The sequence below is a fragment of the Cuculus canorus genome, chromosome 27, assembly GCF_017976375.1.
Source record: "Cuculus canorus isolate bCucCan1 chromosome 27, bCucCan1.pri, whole genome shotgun sequence".
Taxonomy (NCBI): Eukaryota; Metazoa; Chordata; class Aves; order Cuculiformes; family Cuculidae; genus Cuculus; species Cuculus canorus.
In genome coordinates, this window is record NC_071427.1 from 3,660,663 (window position 1) to 3,687,330 (window position 26,668).

General features: G+C 51.1%; 2 protein-coding genes across 9 annotated transcripts in view; one reads left to right on the plus strand and one right to left on the minus strand.

Annotated features, from left to right (window-relative positions):
• Positions 1-17,155, plus strand: part of CELF5 (CUGBP Elav-like family member 5) — a 45,041-nt gene extending 27,886 nt beyond the window's left edge. Inside the window, exons 4-13 of one of the 5 annotated variants that reach the window (XM_054049988.1) lie at positions 1,754-1,882; positions 2,486-2,565; positions 4,169-4,315; positions 9,931-10,075; positions 11,304-11,450; positions 11,657-11,719; positions 11,807-11,890; positions 12,943-13,086; positions 13,200-13,364; positions 15,276-17,155. In XM_054049988.1, coding sequence (XP_053905963.1) covers positions 1,754-1,882; positions 2,486-2,565; positions 4,169-4,315; positions 9,931-10,075; positions 11,304-11,450; positions 11,657-11,719; positions 11,807-11,890; positions 12,943-13,086; positions 13,200-13,327 — 1,067 coding nt within the window. In that variant the 3' untranslated portion in view covers positions 13,328-13,364; positions 15,276-17,155. Of the gene's footprint in view, positions 1-1,753; positions 1,883-2,485; positions 2,566-4,168; positions 4,316-9,930; positions 10,076-11,303; positions 11,451-11,656; positions 11,720-11,806; positions 11,891-12,942; positions 13,087-13,199; positions 13,365-14,301 lie in introns of all 5 variants that reach the window. The other 4 variants (XM_054049986.1, XM_054049987.1, XM_054049989.1 and 1 more) reach the window with 4 other exon arrangements.
• Positions 17,156-17,305: 150 nt separating this feature from the next.
• On the minus strand, positions 17,306-26,651 carry LOC104064812 (hydroxysteroid 11-beta-dehydrogenase 1-like protein). 4 transcript variants are annotated; one of them, XM_054050027.1, is made up of 10 exons: positions 26,443-26,651; positions 24,741-24,911; positions 23,946-24,076; positions 22,730-22,841; positions 21,863-21,967; positions 21,329-21,420; positions 20,852-20,945; positions 19,859-20,024; positions 19,469-19,573; positions 17,306-17,348 (listed from the first exon to the last, which is right to left on the minus strand). In XM_054050027.1, the coding sequence occupies exons 2-10, from the start codon at positions 24,823-24,825 to the stop codon at positions 17,321-17,323; spliced, it is 918 nt and encodes a 305-aa protein (XP_053906002.1). In that variant the 5' UTR covers positions 24,826-24,911; positions 26,443-26,651; the 3' UTR covers positions 17,306-17,320. The 4 variants fall into 4 exon arrangements, with proteins under 4 accessions (XP_053906002.1, XP_053906001.1, XP_053906000.1 ...); XM_054050026.1 differs by lacking the exon at positions 17,306-17,348 and adding an exon at positions 24,992-25,144 and having other exon boundaries at positions 18,540-19,573; positions 26,443-26,648; XM_054050025.1 differs by lacking the exon at positions 17,306-17,348 and having other exon boundaries at positions 18,540-19,573; positions 26,443-26,648.
• Positions 26,652-26,668: the final 17 nt, after the last annotated feature.

Genomic DNA, 26,668 nt, shown 5'->3' on the forward strand with positions numbered 1-26,668 from the left:
TCTGTTTGGGACTGGGTAAGAGCCTTAGATGTAGCACTTTTAACCCTTTATCTGTGGTGGATCGGTGGTGTCTGTGTTGCATGGCCATGCCGGTGATGAGCTGTGGCTGTCCCAGTTTGTGCCTGGGTGCTTCGGGGTGATGCAGCCGCGCGGAGTGGCTCCCTGTGACAGCTGCACGGTGGAAGAGCACATCTGGCTGCACATTTTTTCTTGCTCGCGGAGAGGGATTTCGGTTTTGAAGGTGCCTGCTGGGGCTGGGGGTCCATGTGGGAGCACGTCGCTGTGCATGCAGAGCCTACAATGCTTGTCCAATAACCAAACCTGCTGCGTGTGCATCTGCTTTACCGCAAGTGGCACGTGGGGATGCTTCCTGCATGCATTCCCAAGCGCCTCGGCGTTGCTTGCTTACCTGGGTGGGAATCATCCTTGGAGCCAGGGAATGCAAGGAAGAGGCTGGGGGGGAGCTTTGCCGGCAGCGTGAATGTGTAATGTGTCATCCGTTCCTGCCATACGTACACACCACCACCCCTGCAGCCTGCTCCGCTGCTGTAGCTCCAAGACCTGTTGTTTTTCAGGTCACTGCACTCTCAACCAGATAGCAGCTTCCTTGCTATTTTCCCTGACGTGCGTCACATTGCATCGGTTTCGTTTGGAGCCAACCCCTCTGATCCTGTCGCTAACAATAAGGAATCCTCTCTCACTGCTCCTCCCAAGCCCTATCCTGACATGTTTGCTCCTGTGGGTCACGTCTCCCCACGCATGTTTGGGGCAGCGGAGAGGGGAGGGAGGGGGGAATATAACGCTGTAGTTGGCACAGCTATCTCCTCGCAGACGCGGAGATTGGGCTGGCATTTAGACTGGGATTTTAATGTTGTGCTATTTTAATAGCTGCTCACAGCAATCCGTGGAGGATGCTGCCCTCACCGCTGCTGTGTTTGTGCTTGGCTGGATGGCATCAGGCTGGGGTGATGGGTCCCAGGGGGGGTACTAATGGGGGCACAGAAGGGAAGGAAGCACTGCGCACCTTTCTTCCCACCTTCCACGCTCAGCCATCCCAACAAAACCATAATCCTCCCTTCTCTCTTTTGATGGAGGAACCTAGAAGGATCCTGAGCTCAAAGTCCTGGGTGTGTTAGCCAGCCTTGATTGTCTTGATTTTCAACTGTCTTGATTTTGGCTGGTCCTGTGGTGATGCCAGTTGGGATCCAGGATGGTAGGGTTTATTCCTCGCCTTCGAGGCCAGCTCAGCAGACGTACTGGTTATACTGGGGTAGAGAAGGGCAAATTGAAGTTGAGATGCTTGGTTCCGTAAAGACTTGGAGGGAAGGAAAAGGAAAGAGAAGCCAAAGGTCCTAGAATTTATTCACCCCGCCTGGGTTGGTCTGTATTTCCTAAGGTACCTCTTGGGCTTCACGTATTTTTCAATCAGGGTATAATTCCCCGGGCACTTTTTCTTATATGACTGTTTGTGTTGGATCGTTCAAAGGAGAGGGCTGATGAATAGAAGGAAATCATTAATCTTTTGTTTTCCTCTGGGGAGGGCAGGACAGGGGAAGCCACCGAAACCTTTGCAGGTGTGAGGAGCTTGGGAGGACCCTGCGTACTCACCCCTGGAAGCATTTCAGCCAACAGCAAATCATTTCCATGCCAGGCATGTTTTCAACACTAGGCTGGTTCGTGCTTAAGCGCCCTTAGGCTCCTGCTTTGGACTGCAAACCTCATAGAAGGTTGATGTTTCTGTGTTTGCCCCTAGGGGACAGGAAGCTCTTTGTGGGCATGTTAAATAAGCAGCAGTCTGAGGATGACGTGCTCAGGCTCTTTGAACCATTTGGGGTCATTGATGAATGTACGGTGCTCCGTGGACCTGATGGGAACAGCAAAGGTGTGAAGCCCTCTGTGTGTCGTGCCCTTTCTCCCTCCTCTTTCAGGTAGTGTTCGCCTATATCACCACCTGGGCCTCCTTTCCACCACGGCGCTTATTCCCCCGATCCCATCTTTACGGGAACCCATATCCCAGCCAGGCATAGGGAACAAGGCAGAAAGAGTTGTCTGCTCTGAGGGAAGATTGGGGAAGGTGGGCAGGAGGTCTAGGGGGCAGGAGGGGAAGCAGAGCACAAGGAGGAACGGAGTTCCCAGGACCGCTATGGACCTCTTGGCTCAGTCTGGGTCTGCAGCTGTAAATATTTGCGCCCACGGTTTGGAGGGCACAGAGAAACCGGGGAAGATGTCATCAAGGGCAAGAGTGGAGATGGTGCCACCATGTATAAAGTATAGCATTGAAGTAACAATTTCCAGGATAGAGGACTTGCTCTTTCCAGGATAGACGACTTGGGATGGGTCATCCTTTCTGTTCCCTGCTTCCTTGGGGTGGCTTTCCTTCGTCCTGCCTGAGCTGCAGGTGCTGCCCCTCGCGTGCTGATGGAAGGGGCGCTTTCGCAGCCATCCTGTCACTGCAATCTCCTGTGCTCTTTCTGTCCCTTTCCAGGCTGTGCTTTTGTAAAGTTCTCATCTCACACAGAGGCTCAGGCAGCAATCCACGCACTCCACGGCAGCCAGACAATGCCCGTGAGTATGAGGCCAGGCTCCCTACCCTCTCCCTAATCCTCTTCCCATCACCCCGTTGCAGGGACCTCCTCCCCTCACCGTCCAACAGGTCCAACTGCCGCTTCCAGCTGGTGTGGTTGGGCGGTGGGAGGCGTTTGTGTGTGTGTGCACATCTCATATGGGGTTCCATCCCATCTCCTGGGCTGGTGTGGGGGATCCGCGTCTGTCCACGCTGCACTTAGAAAGGTTGAATAAAAGCGAGCCAAGAACCAAACCATGGAGTTATCTTGGAGACAGCAGTCTGGAGCGGTTCAAAACTGAACGGAGGGGAAGCAACGTGAGCGGTCAGGACTTGAGAGTCTGAGCCCACTCCCCACCTTCTCTTATTTAGACAGTAGAGCCCTCCGGGGCAGGCGGGGGGTGGATGGAAACGCTTTCTGCATCTTATGGGGGTTCGTAGCCACAGCTGCGCCTTCGTGTGCGAGGGGAGCTGCAGTTGTGACCTCGTCTCTCACAATCTCCACCCTGGGTGTGGGGTGAGCAGGACAGTGCAGCGCTGCAGCAGGGATGTTTCCAGCTGTGAGGAACTGCTCTGCCGATCCAGCCAAGCTCATGGTGGTGGAAAGATGGTGCTTGAGGCTGACAATGTTCTAAGTGTTCCTGGCTGCTCTGTCACCTGGTGAACACAGCCAGGGGTGTGCGCACCGCTTGTGCAGCCGTGCAAAGCCCAGGGTGGGAGGGGAAGGGTGGGAGGGATGGGTGGATGGATGGATGGATGGATGGATGGATGGATGGAGAAGGTCACAGTGCAGGTTGCAGGCAACTCCAAAAGGTGGGAGAGGGAAGGGATGGATGAAGGAAGGGATGGATGGATGGATGGATGGATGGATGGATGGATGGATGGAGAAGGTCAAGGTTCCAGGCAGCTCCAAAAGGTGGGAGAGGGAAGGGATGGATGGATGGATGGATGGAGAAGGTCAAGGTTCCAGGCAGCTCCAAAAGGTGGGAGAGGGGAGGGAGTGAGGGATGGGGAAGGGTACAGCCCAGGTTCCAGGCAGCTCCAAAAGGTGGGAGAGGGAAGGGATGGATGAAGGGAGGGATGGATGGATGGATGGATGGATGGATGGATGGATGGATGGGGAAGGTCACTGTCCAGGTTCCAGGCAGTTCCAAAAGGTGGGAGTGAGGAGGAAGGGAGGAAGGGATGGATGGATGGATGGATGGATGGATGGATGGATGGATGGATGGGTGGATGGGGAAGGGTACAGCCCAGGTTCCAGGCAGCTCCAAAAGGTGGGGGAAGGAAGGGATGGATTCATGGATGGATGGATGGATGGATGGGGAAGGGTACAGCTCAGATTCCAGGCAGCTCCAAAAGGTGGGAGAAGGAAGGAAGGGATGGATTCATGGGTGGGTGGATGGATGGATGGATGGGGAAGGGCACAGTCCAGGTTCCAGGCAGCTCCCAAGCACTTTCATGCCAATATTTGCTCTTCTGCTGCTCTTCCCACTCCTCTCTGCTGCCTCTTCTGCCCCATCCCACCTTGCCTAACTGCTGACTCTCCTGCTGTCCCGGCCTCTTCTCTCCCTGCCTCCTCTCTCTGTCTCCTCTCTCTGTGCCTAGGGCGCCTCCTCCAGTCTAGTGGTGAAGTTTGCTGACACAGATAAGGAGAGGACCCTCCGTCGTATGCAGCAAATGGTGGGGCAGCTGGGGATATTCACTCCATCTCTCACCTTGCCGTTCAGCCCATACAGCGCCTATGCGCAGGCTGTGAGTATTCCGCGTGGCTGGGTGGGGAGAAGCTGCCCTCTTGGCTATGGGGCAACACCACATCTTGGCTGGGAGACCACGAACGGGTCTCTAACAAAGGCGCGAAAGCGTCCCGGCACCTGGGAGTTGTTCCCAGCCTCAGTTTCTCCAGTCAGCAGCCCAGTCTTTGTGCATTTCTCTCCTGGAAGAGGTGACAGGAGAGAGCTGGGACCTTCTCAGAGCAAAGCTGGATTTCTCTGATGTGGTGTAGACTGGCGGAGGTGTCTGGGAACAGGTCAAGAGTGACCCAGTGTCTTTCTGTCTTGTTTTGAGGACAGCCCAGAGCCAGGATTCCTGGGTGATGTCTGCCAGATGTGGCAGTCTACCAACTTGGGAGCTCTTCCTCTGGGTCTGAGACACAAATGTGTGTCTCTCTTTGGGTTTGAAGCACCATGAGAGAGTCCAGGGCAGCTTCATTTGTTTATTTTTCTCCTGAAACCCACCCCCAGTGTTGTCCTTGGCTCCCAGGGTTTTCCATCTTGGCTAATGTGACCATGCAGGGGTATGCAGGATGCTAGAGAGGGAGCAAGGAGCAGGAGAGGGAGAGTAGCAGAGGATCAGAGGTGTTTCAGCAGTCTGGTCTTCTCTGGCAAGACTGGTTGTACATTGGATCTTAGTGAGAGAACCTCATTGCCTTGGAGCGATGGTGGTGATTGCCATTGATGGTTGAAGTTCATCCTGAACTCAACAAACCCCTGATCAGCTGTGGTGGAGCATCTTTTGGGTCTTCTTGGTGACTGCCACTTTCAGGTCTCTGCTACTGAGTATAAAACCCATGGATGGAGGCTCAGAAATTACTCAAAAGTGTGAGAGATGCTTGTGTCAAACGAACTCAAAAGTAAATGCTGTTACTGAAAGTAAATTTCTGGGGGGTGGGAGGACACAGGCACAAATAAACCGATTCTTCTCATATACGTGGGCCCCTCTTTCATCTCTAGCTTCGGTGGCTGCTTGGCGTGTCCCCTTCCATGTACACGACAGAGAAAGAGCTGTTTCTCAATTGTTGGCCATTTCTTCTCAAAGAATCGCCAGAAACTGCCAAATTGCCATTTAAGAGTGTGTCGAGAGTGTGGAGTAGCAAAAGGAACGAGAGTCCATGCTGTAGGGGAATTTGGGGAACCAAATTCGTCCAGTTCAGGTTATTTGATTCTTCTTGTACGATGAGGCTAAGAGGAGCTACGCCGTTCCAACAAGCATCGATGCTTCCAGCAGAAGAATGGCTTAGAGGGGAGAACGCTTTCTGATCAGACACCGGTCTCTCTCGCCAGGACCAATCTTTTCTGTAACCCAGGAGCCAGCGATACCCGAGGGCTGAGGCTGTAGCATAGCTCACCTATGAGATGATCATTCTGGTGTATCTTCAGCTGTCGTGGAGATGGTGCTAACTTGAGCACAGCGTGGTGGGGAAGGAGGCAGGAGTGGACCACACAGTGAGGTTCTGATGGCAGAAAGCACCTTATTAGCTTACGGTCCAGGATGTGTAAGGAAGGAGAGCAGCGAGACCTTCTGGACTCAGTCTTTAAGTGTCCTCCAGCCTTCAGAACCTGCTGCTGATGACAAGAAGCCAGTCAGGCTTAGGCTACCCTCCCCGCTTATCTTCTTTCTCCTCAGTCGTGCCTGTAAATGTGTTGCTTTATCTCCGATTCTTCACCAACCTTCCTGCACTGTGACTTTATTTTGGCTTTCTCCTTGACTCAAGACTCAGCTTTTCTCACTCTCTTCCAGTTTTATTCCCTTCTTTTCCTTTCCAGTGGTTTTGGTTATCTCTCCTTCTTCTTTCTGAGGCACTGACCTCACTACTGATTGTTTCTTCTCTTGTGTCATCCCAGTCTTTGGTCTCCCTTCTTCCAGAGGAGAGATCCTAACCAGTTCTCCTATGCATACAGTGTCCCCATCAGAGGGAGAGGGTATCAGCCCTTTGAAATACCATCTAATATCTCTAGAAGTGGGGACAGAAGAGAGAGATTTCCCTGCTGAATCTCCTTACAGCATCTCCAAACGTCTTGGCGTGGGCAGCTCTTGGGAGCTGGGACATCTGATAAGCTTAAGGGAACTCTGACATAGTTGATGCTTGCATGGTGCAGGGCTTGGAGTCATCATGGACGTTGCATCCAAGGTTCCTCATAGGCACAGGAGCTGCAGCAAACAGTTACACGGGTGGTTGAATCGGACTGAGAGGAACGAGTGCTGCTGGGGTGAACAGGTGCCTCACAGGTTCTTATAATTTCATAAATCACCACTTTTTTCCCTGCTGATGCAGTCCCCAGACTCCCTGGTCTCGGAAGAAGAAGTTTGGAGCTTCGGTTGTTTGGTTTTGGGTTTGTTTTTTTTTTCAGTTGGATGATCTGAGGGCTGGAGAACCTCCTGTAGGAGGACACCCTGAGAGAGTTGGGGTTGTTCAGCCTGGAGAAGGCTGCGGGGAGACCTTAGAGCAGCTTCCAGGGCTGAAAGGGGCTCCAGGAGAGCTGAGGAGGGGCTCTGGATCAGGGAGTGAAGGGATAGGATGAGCGGAATGGTTTTAGGCTGAAAGAGGGGAGATTGGGATGAGATCTTGGGAAGAAACGTTCTGCTGTGAGGGTGGGGAGGCCCTGGCCCAGGTTGCCCAGAGCAGTGGTGGTTGCCCCATCCCTGGAGGGGTTCCAGGCCAGGTTGGATGGGGCTTGGAGCCCCTGATCCAGTGGGAGGTGTCGCTGCCCATGGCAGGGGGTGGAACCGGATGGGCTTTGAGGTCCCTTCCAACCCAACCCATTTTATGGTTTTATGAGTAATTGCGTTTTCCTTTAAAATCCATCTCAAATTAACCCTGAAATAATCACAAACTAGGTGAGGTCAAAAGTTATTCTGATCTATTCAAATATACAGCATAAGATATTAAAAATAGTCCAACAGTAATTGTTGGCTGATACAGTTTGTAAGAAAAAAAAATCTCATCCTTATCTGGTTAAGCCTCTGGAAGCAGTTATTTCAGCCCTTAAACCAAATTTTGATCCCAGGTGCCTCTTCTGCGAGTGAAAAGCGACTATTTCCTTCATTTCGGTTTATTCAGTGAGTTGATTTCCATGATTAGTTGGGATGGAGTCAGGGAACTGACGGGGAGCTGAAAAAAATAATAACCCCTCCGTACAAAAGAGGCCTAAAATCTTCAAAAAGCAGTCAGCGTGATGCGCTCGCTGCTTATAATGCTTGGATATTTCTTGGATTTCATAGATCAGTTGGTTCTAAACATAAAACAGAGTTTGTTCCCCACCCTTCCCTGTTTTTCTTTCTGCTCTCGGGGTTCTTTATGGTGGCGTTATTGAAGTAATGAGCGTTTCAGAACGCTGCTTTGGAGGGTGTGCGGGAAGATGCAGGACTTGTTCCAACCACAGCCTGGCACGGAACAGGCAGTAATGAGAAAAGAGAAGATCAATATTCATCTGGGAAATAAGGAAAGTATTAGTTTTTTTGCCTCGTTAAATGGGGGATGGTGTGAAGAGCGGATTAGGAATAGGTGCTGCCACGGGGACACCTTCCTCAGCAGAGCGTTGGGCGCTCGGCAAGGCCGCGTTTTGCTGGAATCCTATCTCAAGGCGAGTGATTCCCGGTGATGGGAGTGAGTCCTGCTGCAGGGGGACACCCCAAAGACAATGTGGTGACCGTTCCAGTCCTCAAAGGGGCTCCAGGAAAGCTGGAGAGGAGCTCTGGATCAGGGAGGGCAGGGAGAGGATGAGGGGGAATAGTTTTCAGGTGAAAGAGAGGAGAGATTGAGATGAGAGCTGATGGAGAAATGTTTTGCTGTGAGGGTGGGGAGGCCCTGGAACAGGTTGCCCAGAGCAGTGGTGGCTGCCCCATCCCTGGAGGGGTTCCAGGCCAGGTTGGATGGGGCTCAGACCAACCTGATCCAGCAGGAGATGTCCCTGCCTGTGGCAGGGGGTGGAACTGGATGGGCTTTGAGTTCCCTTCCAACCATACTATGATTCTACGCTAGACGGGGTGATTTCAGGGTGCTCGCTTTCAGGAATGAGGCAGTAGTGAAGCCCTTTGTCAGTCCTGCTGGGCTGCGGACACCCTGCTCCATGCTCTGCTTGGGAAGGTCCCACCTCTGCCCCAGGAAAAGTCTCTCCCCTATCCTGGTGCTGCCCTGCAGACTCCGTTCCACTCCAGCTCCTCTGCTTTCGGGCGAGCTTAGAGACAGCAACGGCACAAAATTGGGCAGTTCTTCTCCTTTTTTTGTACGTCGTAGCAATAATCATCAGCTTCTGTGTGGAGGAAACTAAGGAAAGATTTATCTAGCCGTGAACTTCCCAGGGTTACCAGATTCTACAGCCAAGATCTGGGCAAAACTGGCTTCCAGGCTCCACTGGTAGTGGACGAGACAGGTTTCTTGAGTGTCTGGATGGTGCAAAGCAGGCAGTGGGACGCGGTGCTGGTTAACGTAAGGAGGATCTGTAGTTTTCTTGGGGTTTGCTGCGTGCCACCCCCAATTCCTCCCGTCCACTTTCTAGAGAGCCGTTCCTTTGCCTCCCCTGCTTTGCTTGACGGTGAAGAGACAGCTTATAATTTTGCATCCAGAACTAAGTCTTTGTTGCCACTGCGCTCTGATCCGGTCTGATTTAATCTTATGCTCCAGAGCACCAGCTGGTGGCCAACTAGGACCACAAGGATTGTTTTCTTCTTCCTTTTCACGCTCCTTCCAACCCCGAGTCCCACCTTCCCCACCCTTTCTTTTCGCATGGCGCATCTCTGCCTCGTCAGGAGTGTTATGGGACCACAAGCAGCTGCCGTCCCCCAGCCCTGGGCTGCGGGTCACTGCCAGCGGGAAGGCTGAGCTCGGCACATCGTGGGGCAAAACCTCAGATGGCAAAGCTGGGTCTGGGCAGACAGAGCCCATGGACCATCATGAGCTCCACCTGCTTCCCGGCAGCACGGTCTTATTGAGGCTGGGCAAAAGAAAAAAGGGATTTGGACCCCTTTCCCCAAGGCGAAGCTGTATTATTTAATACTACTAATTAATAAGTGCTGTCCCAGATGAAGTGGCAGTGCTCGGAGGGGCTGTGGCTGGGAGGGAATCTCGTTGCTGCACCTGAAGGTGAAAGGATCCCTCTGTTCCTGCCCCCTTCCCCGCTGCAGGAGCTCTCTGAGCAGGATGGGTTGTCCCCATGCCCCGTCATGTCACCCAAGAGCCCTCAAGGCTGCGGGGACACCGAGGGGACGAGAGTGGGTGGAGGGTTGCCCAGCTACAGGCTTGGTTTTGCAGAGGTCATCTGCCCAGCCGTGTACCCCATCTGCAGGACGGGAAGCGATGTCCAGCTCTTGGGAGCTCCGTGCATGACCTGGTCCAGGCTACCACCACTCCAGAGCCTGGTGGTCACCACTGGTGGCTACGGGAGATGGCGAGGCCATGGCTCTGGCCCATCCCCAGCCACAGGCAGAGGCTGGGTGGGTCTGTGGAGCCTGCCCACGCTCTGGCTGAGCGGAGCATCCCCCTGTGCTGGAGGCAGCTCCAGGTAGAAGGAGATCCTGACCACCATGAGACCCTACGTGGTGCGAAGCCCTTTGGCAGCACGGAGCCCTGACTGCACGCTCCTGCCTTGCAGCTGATGCAGCAGCAGACGACGGTTCTCTCCACCTCCCACGGCAGCTACCTGAGCCCAGGCGTCGCCTTTTCCCCTTGCCACATCCAGCAGATCGGTGCCGTCAGTCTCAACGGGCTGCCAGCCGCTCCCATCGCACCAACATCAGGTGAGGGCCAGGACGCAGCGAGTCCTTCACTACCTCCCACGTCAGCACTCGGAACGGTGCCGATACAGGTAAAACGGGTCCCACATCCCATCAGGCTCAGCATCTGGATGAGGCCACGGTTTTGAACTGTGCAGGACAGCAGTCCCCAGTTCTGGGCAGGTTTGTTTGCATTATTTTGCCCAACGTGGCCAGCAGGACCCAAGAAGGGATTCTGCCCCTGGACTTAGTGCTGGTGAAGCTGCACCTCGAATCCTGAGTTGTTTTGGGCTCCTCATTCCAAGAAAGACATTGAGGGGCTGGAGCGCATCTGGAGAAGAGCAACAAAGCTGGTGAAGGGGCTGGAGAACAAGTCTTAAGAGGTTCGACTGAGGGAACTGGGGTTGTTTAGCCTGGAGAAGAGAAGGCTGAGGGGAGACCTCATCACTGTCTACAACAAAGGAGGATGTAGAGAGGTGGGTGTTGATCTTTTCACCCTAATGACAGGTGATAGGATGAGAGGGAATGGCCTCAAGCTGCACCAGGGGAGGTTCAGGTTGGACAGTTGGAAAAACCTTTTCACCAAAAGGGTTCTCAGGCACTGGCAGAGGCTGCCCAGGGCGGTGGTGGAGTCCCCACCCCTGAAGGTATTTCAAAAATGGGTAGATGAAGTGCTTAGAGATATGATTTAGTAGCGGACAGGTACGGTTGGACTCAATCTCAAAAGGTCTTTTCCAACCTAGTGATTCTATGAGTCTATGCTGCTGTTCTTCTCCACTGCAGCGCTTCCCTTTGGTACAGTAAGAGCCGCCTTCCTCGGATGGCACTTGGGTCTTACTCATTATCATCAGCCTCCAGGAATATCAGCAATCATGCATGTTGGGTTTGGACACCCATCAAGAACAGGGCTGTATCATTCTGGGTGCTGTTGGGTTTGGACACCCATCAAGAACAGGGCTGTATCATTCTGGGTGCTGTTGGGTTTGGACACCCATCAAGAACAGGGCTGTATCATTCTGGGTGCTGTATCAACCTGGATTAAAACGGTTCCATCTCAAAGCTCCAGGAGCAGCAATTTTCTCACTAGGGCTGCTCTTAATTTTGTGAAGGCTCCAGCACTGATCTATCACCTCCGTGTGCCAACTGGAAGAGAATAGCTTCATACCTAGCAGTCTTGCCAAGCAGCTGGAAGGAAGGAGCATGGGCTTTGGATCTCAGCTCTCATGGAATGTCCTTTCTTCTTGCTCTACAGGGCTACACTCCCCACCTCTCCTGGGAACAGCGGCCATGCCAGGACTGGTGGCACCCATTTCAAATGGATTCACTGGAGTGGTACCATTCCCAAACGGGCATCCAACCTTGGAAACAGTTTACACCAATGGCCTTGTGCCATACTCAGGTATGGAGAGCAGGGGAGGGGAAAAATAACCAACCATACAGAGACCTCACAAACAGCAATTAGCTGCTCTTTTCTGGCTTCCCCACCCAGAAGGCTTTTTCTGGCTACCTGCTGAGACTCGCTTGGCAGTTGGGTGGGGAAGAAAGGCAGAGAGAATGCGTGAGTGATTCCCCTTGCTGTGCTTCTGACTGTGTTGTTCTTTGCAGCCCAGAGCCCTTCAGTAGCAGAGACTTTGCACCCAGCCTTCACCGGAGTTCAGCAGTACGCAGGTACCAGCTTCCCTTGTCTCCCGCTGGCCCTCGTGTGGCTGTGCAGACCCTCAGGTAAACAGTTTGTTCTATCTCCTTGGAATACAGCTGTGTATCCAACCACCACCATCACCCCCATTGCTCAGAGCATCCCTCAGCCACCTCCTATCCTGCAGCAGCAGCAACGAGAAGGTGAGGCTCAGGGTGGGAACGTGCGTGTCCGGCAGGGGGAAGGAGGATTTGTGCAGCTCTTCTCGGGCACCCCAGAACCAAAGGAGAGGAGACAGCACTGATCTTTGCCCACTTTAACCTTTTGATATTGGAGGTGGGCTACAGAACCAACCGTGTCACTGCAGTGAGTAGACTGGAAGGGATCAGAGGATGCTTGTCACGTAGCTACTCCCTGGCTGGATGCTGCCAAGTACAAAGAGGACAGCAAGCACTAGAACACCACGCTTTGACCCCAAAGGGTACAGAGTCAGCACCTTCCCTATGCAGGCAGGGGAAAAAAAACACTTTCTCCCCATCTGAACTGATGCCAGAAGCACACTGGTACCGGTCAAACCAGCGTCTCCGATGCATGGCCCTCTCTCTTCAGCCTTCTTAGCCTCACGAGTTTGGTTTTCAGCTTCTTTCAAAACTGGCTTGGGCAGAATTTGGAGTCAAAGGCATTCTCTGTCTGCTCCTGTTTCGGACGGCAGCTGTCCGTAAGGGAGCAGCTCGCTGGGGTCAGCAGGCTTACGGGGAGGGGAGTGGGCAGGACCAGGTCAGCCGATAAATCAGACGTGTGGTGATCCCGATTTCCAGCTGTGGCTCGTGGGCTGAAGGCAACCACTGCCCTAGCGCTGGGCAGGGAATGCTAGAGCAGCAGAGCTTTCACGCAGCAGTGCCTGCTGCTCTCCTAGGACTGGGAGAGCTATGAACAAAGAGCTGTCACCTCAGCTTTCCTCCCAGTTAAACAGCACCCGAACACTCAGAGTTATGGTGTCCAGCACCGTATGTGAGATCTGGGCAAACGATGAAAGTTTGCTCTCCAGAAGCTCTAGGTCTGCACGTTGCTGCTCTTAGAGCGCTCTCAGAACCCTCTGTGGGTCAAGGACTGAGAGAGACAAGCAAGGGGAGATCAAGGCAGAAGGAGGCAGTGCTGGGATTCTCCTCCAGTGCTGTGCTCCGAGTCAAGCCCATTTCTCTTCCCTTTGGGGGCTCTCTGTTTTGTCCCTCCCCATTGCCCCCCGTGCCCGCAGGTCCCGAAGGCTGCAATCTCTTCATCTACCATCTCCCTCAGGAGTTTGGAGACAATGAGTTGATGCAGATGTTCCTGCCCTTTGGCAATATCATTTCCTCCAAGGTGTTCATGGATCGTGCCACCAACCAGAGCAAGTGTTTTGGTGAGTGCTGATGCCAGCAGGCAAGGGAAGCATGATGGATAAAGAGGACACTTACGCTTTGGGCATGGCACCAACAGTGCCGTTATTATCCATGCCTGTGTCCTATCCTTCAGGTTTTGTAAGCTTTGACAACCCATCCAGTGCACAGACTGCTATCCAGGCCATGAATGGCTTCCAGATTGGCATGAAACGTTTGAAGGTTCAGTTAAAACGACCCAAGGATGCTAACCATCCCTACTGACAGCAGTGAGCGAGCAGGAGTCACTTCTGCAGCACAGGTAAAGCTGGCACCATCGCAGCACGGTTCGTACCCAGCGTTGGCCAGTGGGCAGCAAGGTTTGGCTGCTTCTGATGGGGTGGGAAGGCTGGAGATGAACGCTGTAAGCCGGCAGAAACTTCTCCTGCCACGGCTCAGCCTTGAGCAAGGCCACCGAGGCAGGTTGGAGATGGTCGGCAGGTTCAACCAAGAGTACAGAGCCTCAGGGAAGTTTGTGACAATGAGGCAGGCCCAAGGGCAAGCCCGAGAGTCAATCTGCAGGTCAAGATCAGGATCAGGTCTGGTGGAGGTAAGCAGCGTCGGCCGTGGTCCAGCGATTGCCAGGCAGGTCTATAATAATAAACAGATCTGACCTCAAGATGGGAAGAGAGCCCAAAGGTTGGAGTCCGGATCATAAGATCCATGGACAGGACAGGTCCGTGAAGACAGGCACTTCCATGATGTAGATCAGGCAAGGACTGAAGGCACGGGCCTGAGCTGTAATGAGACTCCAAGGCCACGGTCAGAGGCTGCAGGTGAGGTGGGTCAAGGCCATTAAGGCTCCTTAGTGCACTCAGAAGGGGTCAAGGACCTGCCTGTGGTCTAAGCGAGGTTTCAGCCTGCTTTCTGACCACTCCCGAAAAGTGCTTCCCTTCCTAAGAAGGTCTTAAAACCCAATCGTTTTGTTTTCAATTGTTACGCATGCCCTAAAATTGGAAAATGTCTGCAAAGAATGCTTTCCAGGGAAAGCAGGAACAGTCCCAAGGGTTACAAAAGGGTGAGGTGCCGAAGGGCCACGGATGAGCTGCCAAAGAGCTGGGAACGAGGGAGGGCTGATCTTGGTACCCTCTAATTGGGGTCGTCTTCTTCCACAGTTAAGCAACAGCAGCTCAAAGCCTGGGGTTTACACAGATGGCCTCCTAATCTCCCAATTCCCTCCCTTCCCCCTTTCTATTCAGGTGAAGGGAAAGTCCAGAGGAAGAATTTCTGCTTCAGGTTGATTTACAGAGAGGCCAGTAAATTTATCAACTCTTTTGACACCACCCCTTTCCTTCCTCTGCTCCCCACCTACCTACCCTGTCCTCCTTCTGCCTTCCTCCCCAAAAAAAAACATGCAATTAAAGAGAAGGCTCAATATCTGCCCAGCAGGAAGATTCTTGCCACGACGGACTCGTATATTTGCTGCTATTGTGGTGCATAGCAAAGGGACCAGAAAACCAGCAGCCCCTGGGGACCCGAAGCTCTTCCTCTTGGGGTGTGCCTGGAGTACATGGACCAAGAAAACCCACTGGTGTGTCTCTAGGTCACTGCAGTGATGTATGGAAACTTAACTCCGTCCCTCCTTCCCTCCTGCCCCGTCTCCTGGCCCTTTCATAGATAAATATAAAGATATATATATATATACAGTCTCTATTTTTTTTTAAAGTGGCTCACAGGACCAAACTTTTCCATTCAGAGACTGACTCCTTGCAAGAGGGACTGGAAGTTAAGGGTTTACCTTTGGTACAGTGTCTTCTCAGCAAGCACTGCAGATAGGCCTGAACATTTTGAGAGGATGCTTGGATGGACAGAGAGCAAGAGAGAGAGAGAGAGCACGTCTCTCTGCTCAACATTAGCAAGAAGCAAGGAGAAAGAACTACATACCTCCAGGATTAGGGCACAGCCAGTTGCTCAGCTTGAGTCACTCATCCACACCTACCTTAGCACCAGCCTGGTTAAGGATCTCAAGAGCTCTCAGTCTTACCTTTCCAAGGGCTTCTGCAGACAAAGCTGCTGGAATTTGGTGCCAAAGCCTATGCTGAGCACTCCTCCATTAGGCTGAAAGCACAGGAAACCAGTCCCTTTACCTACAGGAACTGTCCTGCCTCCTGACGCGTGGCACAGATCCGTGTTTCTTAGCTCTCCATGGTAACGGAGTGTTTTCTTGATCAAGGCAAGAGAAGATGAGAGAGTGTGAGCAGATGCAATCTCCAAACCAGAGTGACAGCAGCGTCCCAGGGGCTACCCACTGCCTCCCATGACAGAAGTAACCTCACACTGGTTACCGGGGCAGTTCTGATTCCCAGACGAAACGGGACATTTTCTCCATGTGAATTTAGCAAGAGGACTTGCCTCTTACACCCTCTGCAAAGCTTTCCCACGCAGACACAAAGGATAGTATGATGAAAGAGGGTTGCCATTCTGGATTCTTCCCCACCACCCCCTGCAAGGGACAGATTACACATTCTGCAGCAGCTACAGCTACAGCTACACACACACACTTAAGCATAGAACACAGTTCAGCGCTTAATTTAACACCCTGGGGGTGGGAGGGTGTCATCCTGACAAGGCACATCCCTTTAACGACTTGAAACTGTCTCTGAGTTTCTACCAAAATAAGGAAAGGAAAGAAAAACAAAACAAACCAAGCCCACAAACCCGCTGAATGATTAGTTTCCACGTTCCAGAGTTTGATAAGGTACCAAGAACATTCCCCTCTATGTGTGCGTGTGCGTGCGTGTACGTGTGCGTGTCTGCATTCAAACGTGAACAGAGGGTTGGTGGAGAAAGGTTGATGCAATCGATATTGAAAACAAGATATGGGGATTTCAGAGAACCTCAGCGACTTCTCATCCTCCTCCAGTTTCCCTTTGTTCAGGTGTTTGTTGCACAGTTCTTTACGTACCTTCACATCTCCTCAACCACCCCTCTGTATCTGATGCTGAGAGTTTACGAGCGAGATGGGTGAAGCCGTGCGAGTCTGTGTGTTTCTATAGTCCATGTTTACTTATTGTAAATACCATTTTTATACTTAACATCTATTATGTACGTGATTTGTATAATGTACTTTATTTCTGCTACAAGTAATTTCATGAAGTTTAAACTTAATCTAATTTTGAACAAAACGAAACAAAAAAAAAAAAAGACCAACAAATGCAAAATGGGAAAAGAAAAAGGGACTTTGGAAATTCTGGATCAAGCTGGTTTAAAAGAAGCATTTACAGTTTCTTCCATCGCAGTTACTGATGTGACTGTACCGTCTTACAGGTGCGATACAAGCTTCGTCAATGTTAAATTCCTCACTCTGGTCAAAAAAAATCTTAAATTTATTTAATAAAAGTTTTACTTGCTAAGTAACTGAGGTTTTACTTCATGTGTTAGTTGCCTTTAGCTAATGCTCACACGTGAAGACAATCGCCAAAGGCCTGAGGCAAGGCGAGTCTGGTCCCATTCAGAAGATCATCTGCACACTCAGTTAAAAAAACATTTCACAGGGGGATGGATGCGAGAACCCGAATCCCACAGAACACAACCCTGCCACACTCCAAACGCCGCACAGCGTCCCTGCGTCTCTAAGGCGGCTGCGGATTTTTAGTCCAGCCTGCAGCATCTGATCCCCACAAAATGCAAGTTTGTGACGTTAGCTCAATTGCAAGAAATTAGTTCACAGAATCATTAAGGCTGGAAAAGCCCTCGAAGCTCATCCAGTCCAACAGCACCATCTCTACTAATCCATGTCCCAAAGTGCCACATCTACACACTTTTTGAACCCCTCCGCAGATGGAGACTCCCCACTGCCCTGGGCAGCCTCTGCCAGGGCTTCACCACTCTCTCAGTGAAGACATTGTTCCCAACGTCCAACTGAAAACTCCCCTGGCACAACTTGAGGCCATTTCCTCTCATCCTGTCCTTTGCTACTTGGGAGAAGAGCCCAGCACCCACTAAACACAAACCAGTCATGGCTTTTGTGTGCAGATACCAGACATCGCTTAAGAACTCCTGTGTCCTCTGCTCACACCTAAGAGAACAAAACTCACCATGAGAGAGGTGAGGCCCTGGCCCAGGTTGTCCAGAGCAGTGGTGGCTGCTCCATCCCTGGAGGTGTTCCAGGCCAGGTTGGATGGGGCTTGGAGCCCCTGATCCAGTGGGAGGTGTCCCTGCCCATGGCACGGGGTTGGAACTGGATGATCTTTAAGGTCCCATCCAACCCAAACTATTCTATGAAAACTGGTTCTCTCGACAGCACCTCGATGGAAATCAATCCATTAGTCAAGAGCCAGCGCTCAGTTCATCTGGTTTTGTGCACAGACCCAAGAAAAGGGAATGCAAATGCACTCATCTTTGCCCTGAAGGTGAGGAACACGCATGGGGATGGTAGAGAACCAACTCCATTTGCCACGCTCGCTGTTCAGCCCCCACTTCTATAAAAGCGCTATTTTCCCTGGGAATTTCTTCTGCTTTGCTAACCCTGTTGAATGGTGTTGGAGAAAGCAGAATATGAGCACAATGTGATATCTTAGATCACCTCAGCTTTTGAAGCCTCCTTGTCCTGGCGCTAACACAGTTCTGAGTGACTGAGCCAAGGTCTACTCTGCAAACTGGCATGAGAAGCAAGGCAAAGTGTGTTTTAGAAGGGGCGAGTTTGTGAATTGCAGGGAGGAGTTATTTCCAGCTCTGCAGAAAGCTTTGTCATGTCAAAATCCAGTCAATGGCAAGGAGAGAGAAAGGAAAATACTCAGCTGGTGCCTGTTCCCATGATGTGAATAAAATGTACCCGCGATTCAAAGTGCCACACGCCATTCCCAGTAACAAGAATAAGAACTCAAGCGGCTGCGACATTTCGTGCAGCCACACAAGGTTTTATATTTAGCTCAAAATAGGAGAGCACTTAGTCTAGCACCTCGCTGCCAACAGAGCAAAGACGGAGGGGGGCATGTGGTGACCCTTTCCCAGGAAGCCGCCTCTCACTGGCTAGAATGTACCCCTCAACTTGCTTTTTTTCTCTCCTTGGAGAAAATCAGCTATGATTTAAGAAAGATTGCAATTGGCAAGACTCTGCATACTCTATTTTAGTTCTGTTTTCCCTACATAAGCCTGGGGTTTACGCAATACCTGGCTGTTAAAATAAATCCCAAACCTGTTAATCAGTTTCATAGAATCATGGAAGGGTTTGGGTTGGAAGGGACCTCAAAGCCCATCCAGTCCCACCCCCTGCCATGCGCAGGGACACCTCCCACTGGATCAGGGGCTCCAAGCCCCATCCAACCTGGCCTGGAACCCCTCCAGGGATGGGGCAGCCACCACTGCTCTGGGCAACCTGGACCAGAGCCTCCCCACCCTCACAGCAAAACATTTCTTCCTAAGATCTCATCTCAATCTCTCTTTTTTCAGCTGAAACCCCTTCCCCCTCATCCTATCCCTGCCCTCCCCGATCAAGAGCCCCTCCCCAGCTTTCCTGTTGGCCCCCAAATAAGTTTCTACAAAATGTTTAAGCTTTCAAAGCTATTTAAAATTCTTTCAGGATTCATGCATTGTAGTTAGGAACAAATATACAAATAATCACCCTCTCAGGCACCAAGGAGCCCACAGAGAATCTTTTACCCATCCCCAGCCCAGGAGGATTAAAGCAGAGACACTTTTTCTGAGCTGCAGGAACTTACATACATCCATAAAAACAATGTGTTAGGGAAGAATTCCCTCTACGTTATTTCTCGTGTTCAGTGCAGGAATCATCGACCTATCTTGGCACTTACAGCAAGGAAGAGCTGATTTAGCAAGTCCCAAGCAGCCAGCAAACATCAACCAATAGGCCTGTGCTCACAGAAGCATTAAGATGTTAACACTGATACAGAAAAAGTTTTATTAAAGTAGAGATCAAAATTCTATTTATAAGAAGCAAGAAGGTTCACAGAATCCACAAAACAATGAAGCAGTGGAGCAGGACATCCCAAGAGTGTACAGACATTCCAGGACATCCCATACAGAAAGAGGTTAAAGCTGGAGCTGAGAGAAGACTGGAGGCAGGAAAAGCAGAGAGGTGAGGCTGAAGGAAAGAGGCGGAGGGCTAAGACAGAGTGAAGACTGGGAAAGATCTGACTGACAGGTAGAAATATCAGAGCTGTGGCTGAAGCAGGAGGAGAGGAAGACCAAGAAGAGCCTTTTGAGAAGAGTTAAGGTTACTTTGCCATCACTGATGCCACTAGTTGAATGGGATGCTTAATGGGGTGGGGGAATGTGATTAGAAAGGATGTAGGATGGGAAAGGAGACTGAGACAGGGCATCCCTTAAGGGCTGCTGTAATTATAGTAGCTCTGTAAAACCCCATCCCGGTCATAGGGGGACAAAACCCAGAGGTAGCATACGTACTGCAGCCACCATGGGTAGAAAACCTCCTGGACCCGTGTGGCAGCCCCCTGGATGATGGCGAGCGCAGCTTCAGGAGCAGGAGAAGCAGTGAGGTGCACTTTGCCCCTGGAAGGAAAGAAAGGATCACTCACAGCCAGTCAATGTGTGGTTTTAACTGCGCAAACTAGACTAGAACAGGGTTCTGCAGGTTCGTGTTCCACACCGAGGTGGACACACGCAGCCCCCAGGATGTACCCAAATAAATGCTCTCTTCCCATTAGCTTTCCTGCACATCCAAACAGATGCACACACCATCTTAAAGGCAGTCGTGGCGCATTTTTTGCATGCTTTCAAGAGCCACATTCATGCAGATTCCCTCCCAGATCCTTCCATCCTCCTCCAAATACACACCTGGTATTCTCTAAAGCCGAATCGGTATCGATCAGGCCCAGAATGCACAGTGTGATAGAGACGTTTCTCTTCTGCATCATGAGTTCATGGCGCAGTGAGCTGAAGAATCCATCCAGTGCAAACTTGGTGGCAGAATAAGAAGTGGTGAAGGGAGTGGGTATTTTCCCTGGAAAGGAAAAGGAAAGAATGGAAAACACCAGGAAAGTGGCTGTAAGGAGGATGGTGCCGTGGAGAGGGAATCTGGGCAAAGACAGAGGCTTTGCCATCCTGCATCAACCCATGTCCTGCTCGAGTGAATTTCCCCCTATTTGTAGTCACATTCAGGCACTTTGAAATCACAGCAATTCGCGTGAACACATCCCAGCACAAAAGCCACCACATACCTGGATAAGGGGAGGAAATTTCTTTTAACTTACACAGTAACCAGGTCACACGCTGGGCTAAAAAGCCCAACATGATGGTCCACCTACAGCTTTCCCCTCCGCATCTCATCTGAACACACAGACCAGGTCACACGCTGGTGCATCTGGCCATGACATTTCCCTGACACCAAGGGACGTTACATCACAAGACAGGGATGAGCCACAGCCTGAACTTTTGTACAGTGAGGCAGCTCCCTTGAGCATACGCTGAAGACTTTCTCCTGCTTTTCCATCCTGTACTCATTCAGACTGGCCAAAGCCAGAAGGCCTTAGAGGGGCAGGGTGGTCTTAATGCTGTGTCACAAATGCAGGAGAGATGGGCCCAGTTGTGAGGGACAGGAGCCAAAGAAGTAGATCTGGGCACATGGTGAGTGAGAGGTTCCAGGGGAATGCAAAATGGTGCAAAGTGGAGAAGGTCTTCTGCAAACGAAGGTGGCCAGCCAGCCATCGTCCTGCTCGTTACTATAAAATGCACAGCTTGGAAATGTGTAGAGGAGTTGAAGAACACAGAGAAACATGATATGCCATCATCTCCACAAGGCCAGCATTTATGCCAGTCAAGGACACTAACCTGTGAGGGAAGAAACAACCACCAGAGAGCCTTTATTCTGCTCCAGGGTGGGAAGAGCTGCAGTTGCAAGTGCCACATAACTGAAGAAATTCACCTGGAATGATAAAAGTAAACATAGAAGAAGCAAGAGGATTTGGAGGAAAGGTCAGCATAAGCTAGAAAGCCAACAGAGTGGTCACAACTATAAAGGGCATGGCTTGGATTTGCTTTTTCACACATCAAGTGGAAAGAATCATCTCTGTGAGGATGGGGACAAACATCACATGCCATGCCCTGTAGTATTTCCGACCACTGTACTGGCTTTCTAGCTCACAGTGACTTTCCCTCCAAACCGTTTGACTTGAAACACGAAAGAAAAGGTTTGTTCTCAACCACTGCCATAGACTTGAATTTGCCTTTGAGCTTCCCAAAGCTGCCCCCCAGGAGAAGCCAAACTGCCCCAGTTCCAGGTGAGCTCTCGCTGCTGGGGAGCCTCACCTGCATGAGCCAGCGGGTGTATTCCACATCTCCAGCCCAGATCTGGAAACGAGTTGCACCAATGTGGTTCAACACCAGGTAATCCAGTCCCCCTGTGGACAGGAGAAAAAGCGGTCAGACTAAGGCGCCATCCCTAACCAGTAACCACGGAACTCAGAAATACCAACAGCAGGGATGTACCACCCAGTATATAAGTATGCAACAGGAAAATTATGGTTTATACGGGAATGTACACGTGCAAAAGCATCAGCAGAAAGAGCAGAAGGTTTAAAAGAAAGGGATGAAGTGATGGCTGCTGGACTGGAGGTCATCCAGTCCACTTACACACAGTTTCTTAAGACACCCACATCAGGAAAACCAAGAGCGTAACGAAGTAATTAAGACACTTGGAAAACGGTCAAAAGGATAGTGAGTATAATGGGAAATGCTGCCTCGTGATAGTCTGACCCAAGTGAGTCAGGATGGAGAAACAAAAGATCGTACAACTCCTACAGGGCACAAAAGACCATCAAAAAGCAGCATGTGGTCGCCCACCAAGTACCCAGAAGACATGATGAGGACTCAGCAGTGGGTAGTTCTTGTCCTTTGTACCACCACAGGGACGCACGGTCAAGGCACTCGGTCGTACGCATCTTGTTGCTTGCGAGTATTAAAGAATGAGAGAACGTGAATGCGTGACAGTGGGAGTAGGGTGAATTAGTTCTGTTTAAAATTAAAGACCACCTGGCCCTTAAGAGTCTTGGACTGAGCTTTGCTACCAGGGCACTGTTTTCAGCCCTCCCAGTTTTCTGTCTCTCTCAACACAAGGGATGGTGTGTGCAGCCGGTACCCGCTCACACACGGCAAATCCATGGAAACATGGTACCCTGGGACAGGAGGTGCTGTCGCTGTGGGGCGCAGATTCAGGGAGGTTCTGCGAGCAAGTACTGCCCGCATATTCTTCTCCTCCAGCAAATGACGTGCCCTTCCCATGAAAGGCAGCTAAAAAGATGGCCTCAAACAGACTGGTGTTTACAAACCACTAAACACCCCCCTCAGTGAGGCACACGGGGAATCTGAAGAGCGAGCCTCCTACTGGAATGAGAACTGTCTTTATATCTGAAAGTCAAAGAGATGCCCAAGATGAAAGCTGAATGAGGGGAGATTTAAATTGAATCTTAGGAAGGAATGTTTTGCTGTGAGGGTGGAGAGGCCCTCGCCCAGGTTGCCCAGAGCAGCAGTGGCTGCCCCATCCCTGGAGGGGTTCCAGGCCAGGTTGGATGGGGCTTGGAGCCCCTGATCCAGTGGAAGGTGTCCCTGCCCATGGCACGGGGTGGAACTGGATGGGCTTTGAGGTCCCTTCCAACCCAAACCATTCCATGATTCTAAGATTCCTCAGAATCTCATTTTTCTTCTGCTTACCCAGCTTTTGGACAGCAAACTGAACCACTTTTTCAGGCTCCAAAGGGGAAGACATATCTGCAGGGATATAAAATACTTTCTTTGCTCCAAGCATCAGGCATTTCTCCACTACCTTAAAAAAGAACACACACACAAAGATTAAACAATACAGAGTGGGGCAAAAGAACAGAAATAAGGGCATTGGTTTTTCCCATCTACAGTCAGTGAGAGTCAATTATGGACAGAGGCACACTTTAATCTTAACACCTGCAAGTCCCTTGGCCCCATAGTTTGAGAGACACCTTCTCTAAACATTGTCCCATTTTAAAAACCACAGTAAAAGGAGCCTCATCTATTTGAGGTGGTCTAAAATTACTTAACCTAAAGGTGGTTATTTAACCAAAAAGGCGTGATTCTAGCAAAACAGCAACAAATAAAACTGTTTGGACACTGAAAAGCTGCCCAGTATTGCACAGGAACCGTAGCTTACAGAATCACAGAATATCTTGAGTTGGAAGGGACCATAAAGACCACAGTATCACAGAAACATGGATGGTTTGGGTTGGAAGGGACTTCAAAGCCCATCCAGTTTGAAGCCCCTGCCATGGACAGGGACACCTCCCACTGGATCAGGGGCTCCAAGCCCCATCCAACCTGGCCTTGAACACCTCCAGGGATGGGGCAGCCACCACTGCTCTGGGCAACCTGGTCCAGGGCCTCCCCACCCTCATAGTGAAGAATTTCTTCCTCGTGTCTAGTCTAAATCTTCCCCCCTCCGATTTAAAGCCATCCTCCCTCATCCTATCACCACATGCCCTTTTAGAAAGTCTCTCCCCAGCTTTCTTGTAGCCCCTTCAGGTACTGGAAGGCTGCTGGTGGTGTTGGGCTGACGGTTGGACTTGATCTTAGAAGTCTTTTCCACCCTTAATGATTCTACGATTAATGATTAATGATTCTACGATTCTTTAAGGCAGCAGGCACTGGCGTATAGCTACACAAAGTAGCCCCTCCAGGAGATGAGTTATGGAGAAGAACGGCACAGGATATCGCCAGCAAATCAGGCTCAGAACATGTCATGTTCTATCTTTCAACAAAAGTGAAAGAATTTGGAAAACAGCTAAGCTGGTTTTGCTCCACAACAGTTCTGAAGGGAAATTTCACACTGACAACTAATTCGTTGTTGTTTTGGTAAAAGTCCAAATCTCTTATGTCTTCCCTCATACAAGGAAGTTCTTACCTTCTGCAGCACAGCTTCCCTCCTAGCAGTCAAAACGATTTCAGCACCAAATCTGGCATAATGATAGGCCATCTGCTCTCCAATCCCAGCACTGGCTCCAGTCAGGAGAACACGGGCACCAGATAAGCTCTCTTATTAATAGAAGAGAGAATAAAAGATATAGAAGTGAAGGAGGCAGCAGAGGATCTGATCTTAACCACTCAGAGATTTCTAAGTACAAAGGTGTAAGTGCTCAAAAGTCTTGATGCTTCTCCAAAACTGGGAGAGGTGGGACTGACCTGAAGAAGCCAAATTAACGATACCTTCCAATTCTCAGCCACAACTTCTCAGGACAACCTGGGCCAGGACCTCCCCACTCTCACAGCAAAACATTCCTCCCTAAGATCTCATCTCAATCTCCCTTCTTTCAGCTGAAAATCATTCCCCATCATCCTATCCTCCACTCCCTGATCAAGAGCTCCTCCTCAGCTTTCCTGTGGGCCTCTTTAAATATTGAAGCTGAAGTTCTTGACCCCAAAGAGTTTGTAATCAAAACAGAAGAAGAGAAAGGCAAAGTATGTGTCATTTTTCCCACACACAGACAGCAGAATCCCTTGTAAATGCTGTTAGACTACTTTGCCTCCCTCTTTGTTTTAAGCTTCTCTTTATTTCTTGGAATGAAGCCTTGTTTTGGGGCCACCAGCTCTGGAAAGACTACGAGCAGGAGTGAGAAGAGCAGTCAGAGTTTGGAAATTTAATCTCTTCTCTTATGTCACACATATTCCAGTTAATGAATGATCCCCCTGGTGAGCCTACCTGGGTTAAAAGGGTCTTTCCAGAAGAAAGCTAGGAGACCAGCTACAATCCCTGTAGCACAAAGCGCTTTTCCAATTGGCTTCATATCCCTCCAAGTTCTGAAGAACAAAGTGAAGTGGAGCACTCCCGCCAAAATAATGTAATCTCTTTCCTTTGATGCTACAAGCCAACCTGCAAGAGGAACATGAAGTCTTCTTCTGTCCTACATAGAAGACAGGCAGAGAAATCTCTCCACTAGGAGCTAAAGTCACCTTTGTCAAGAGTGAAAGATACGGAAGACACAAACAATCAACATTTTCATAAGAAGCTGCAAAGGAGCCACTCTTTCCCTGCTGAAGGGAGGGAAGATCACGGACCTGTGGATGCTTTGCATTTGCCCAAGAAAGAAATCTGCTGAAGTTTGGCTGTTTGGGAATGGAAACAAAATTTTAAGTAACAGTTCTTGATCCTGAAAATACAAGTCAAGGTAGAAGAAGTTATCCCAAGCAGTAAAACCAGATTATTAGTTAAAATAACTGCATTCCCTGTGCGTTTTGAAAGGCATCAGGACTGTATCTAAAAATCAAGCAGAACAGACTTCATTCCATCCTTTATAAGCAACACATCAGCTTCAGTTTCATACTGCTTCCTGACCCCCTTCAGAACAATGTATCTGAACTGAACCTTCAAAGAAATTGTAAAATAGATGCTCTCTAAGGATTGAAGGTGGCAGAGCTCCAGGTGGGGTCTCACCAGAGCAGAGGGGCAGAATCCCCTCCTTCGCTCTGCTGGCCCACTGCTTTGGATGTAGCCCAAAACACGGTTGGTTTCTGGGCTGCGAACACACACTGCCAGTTCCTGTTGAGCTTCTCAACCACCAGCACCCACATCATCTCTGTGGCCTCCTCTGGACTCACCCCAATAGCTCCATGTCACTGAATCATAGAATAGTTTGGGTTGGAAGGGACCTTAAAGATCATCCAGTTCCACCTCCTGCCATGGGCAGGGACACCTCCCACTGGATCAGGGCCTCCAAGCCCGATCTAACCTGGCCTGGAACCCCTCCAGGGATGAGGCAGCCACAGCTTCCCTGGGCAACCTGTTCCAGGGCCTCCCCACCCTCATGGGGAAGAAATTCTTCCTTATGTCCAGTCTAACTCTGCCCCTCTCCAGTTTATCCCCGTTGCCCCTCATCCTGTCACCACAAGCCTTTGTAAATAGTCCCTCCCCAGCTTTCTCGTAGCCCCTTCAGGTACTGGAAAGTCGCTATTGGAATGTCCTCCCTGTGCTGAGGACTCCAGAACTGGACGCAGGGTTCCAGGCGGGTCTCAGAGCAGAGGGGCAGAGCCCCCTCCCTCCCTGCTGCCCCCCCAGCTCTGGGTGCAGCCAGGTTGGGGTTCCGGGCTGGGATCCTTCCAAAGGAGCTTAGGAAAACCCCAAGGCAGGGCAGTATCTCCCAGCGCCTGCCTGCAAGCCCCTCCTGGACCTTTGAGAGAACCTCTGGCAGGGCGGTTTCTTTCCTAAAGAGGCACCAAAAGCTGGATCCCATGGCTCCAAGCCCCACCCAAGCCGGTCTCGATCCGCTCCCGGGACGGGGCAGCCGCACAAAGGCGCGGGCCGAGTCCCAGCCGTGTCCCGCGGGATCCCCCTCAGCCGCCCCGGGATTCCTCACGCCACGATCGTCGAGGCCGCTCCCACCCCCGCCAAGCGCCGCGCGCCGCACCTCCTACGGCCCGGAGGAGGCCCGAGGCTGAGCCCCGGGGCTGAGGAGGGAAGCGGGGAGCCGCGGGGCTTCGGCGTGTCGCGCCATGTCGCGATAGAGCGCCCCGGCTGCCATGGCAACCGCCGCCGCGGCCACGTGACCGAATGCGGCGACAGCCATGACGGCCACGTGACCAAGGGCCGCTTCAACCATAGCGACCATGTGACCCGGGCGCCGCTTCACCCAC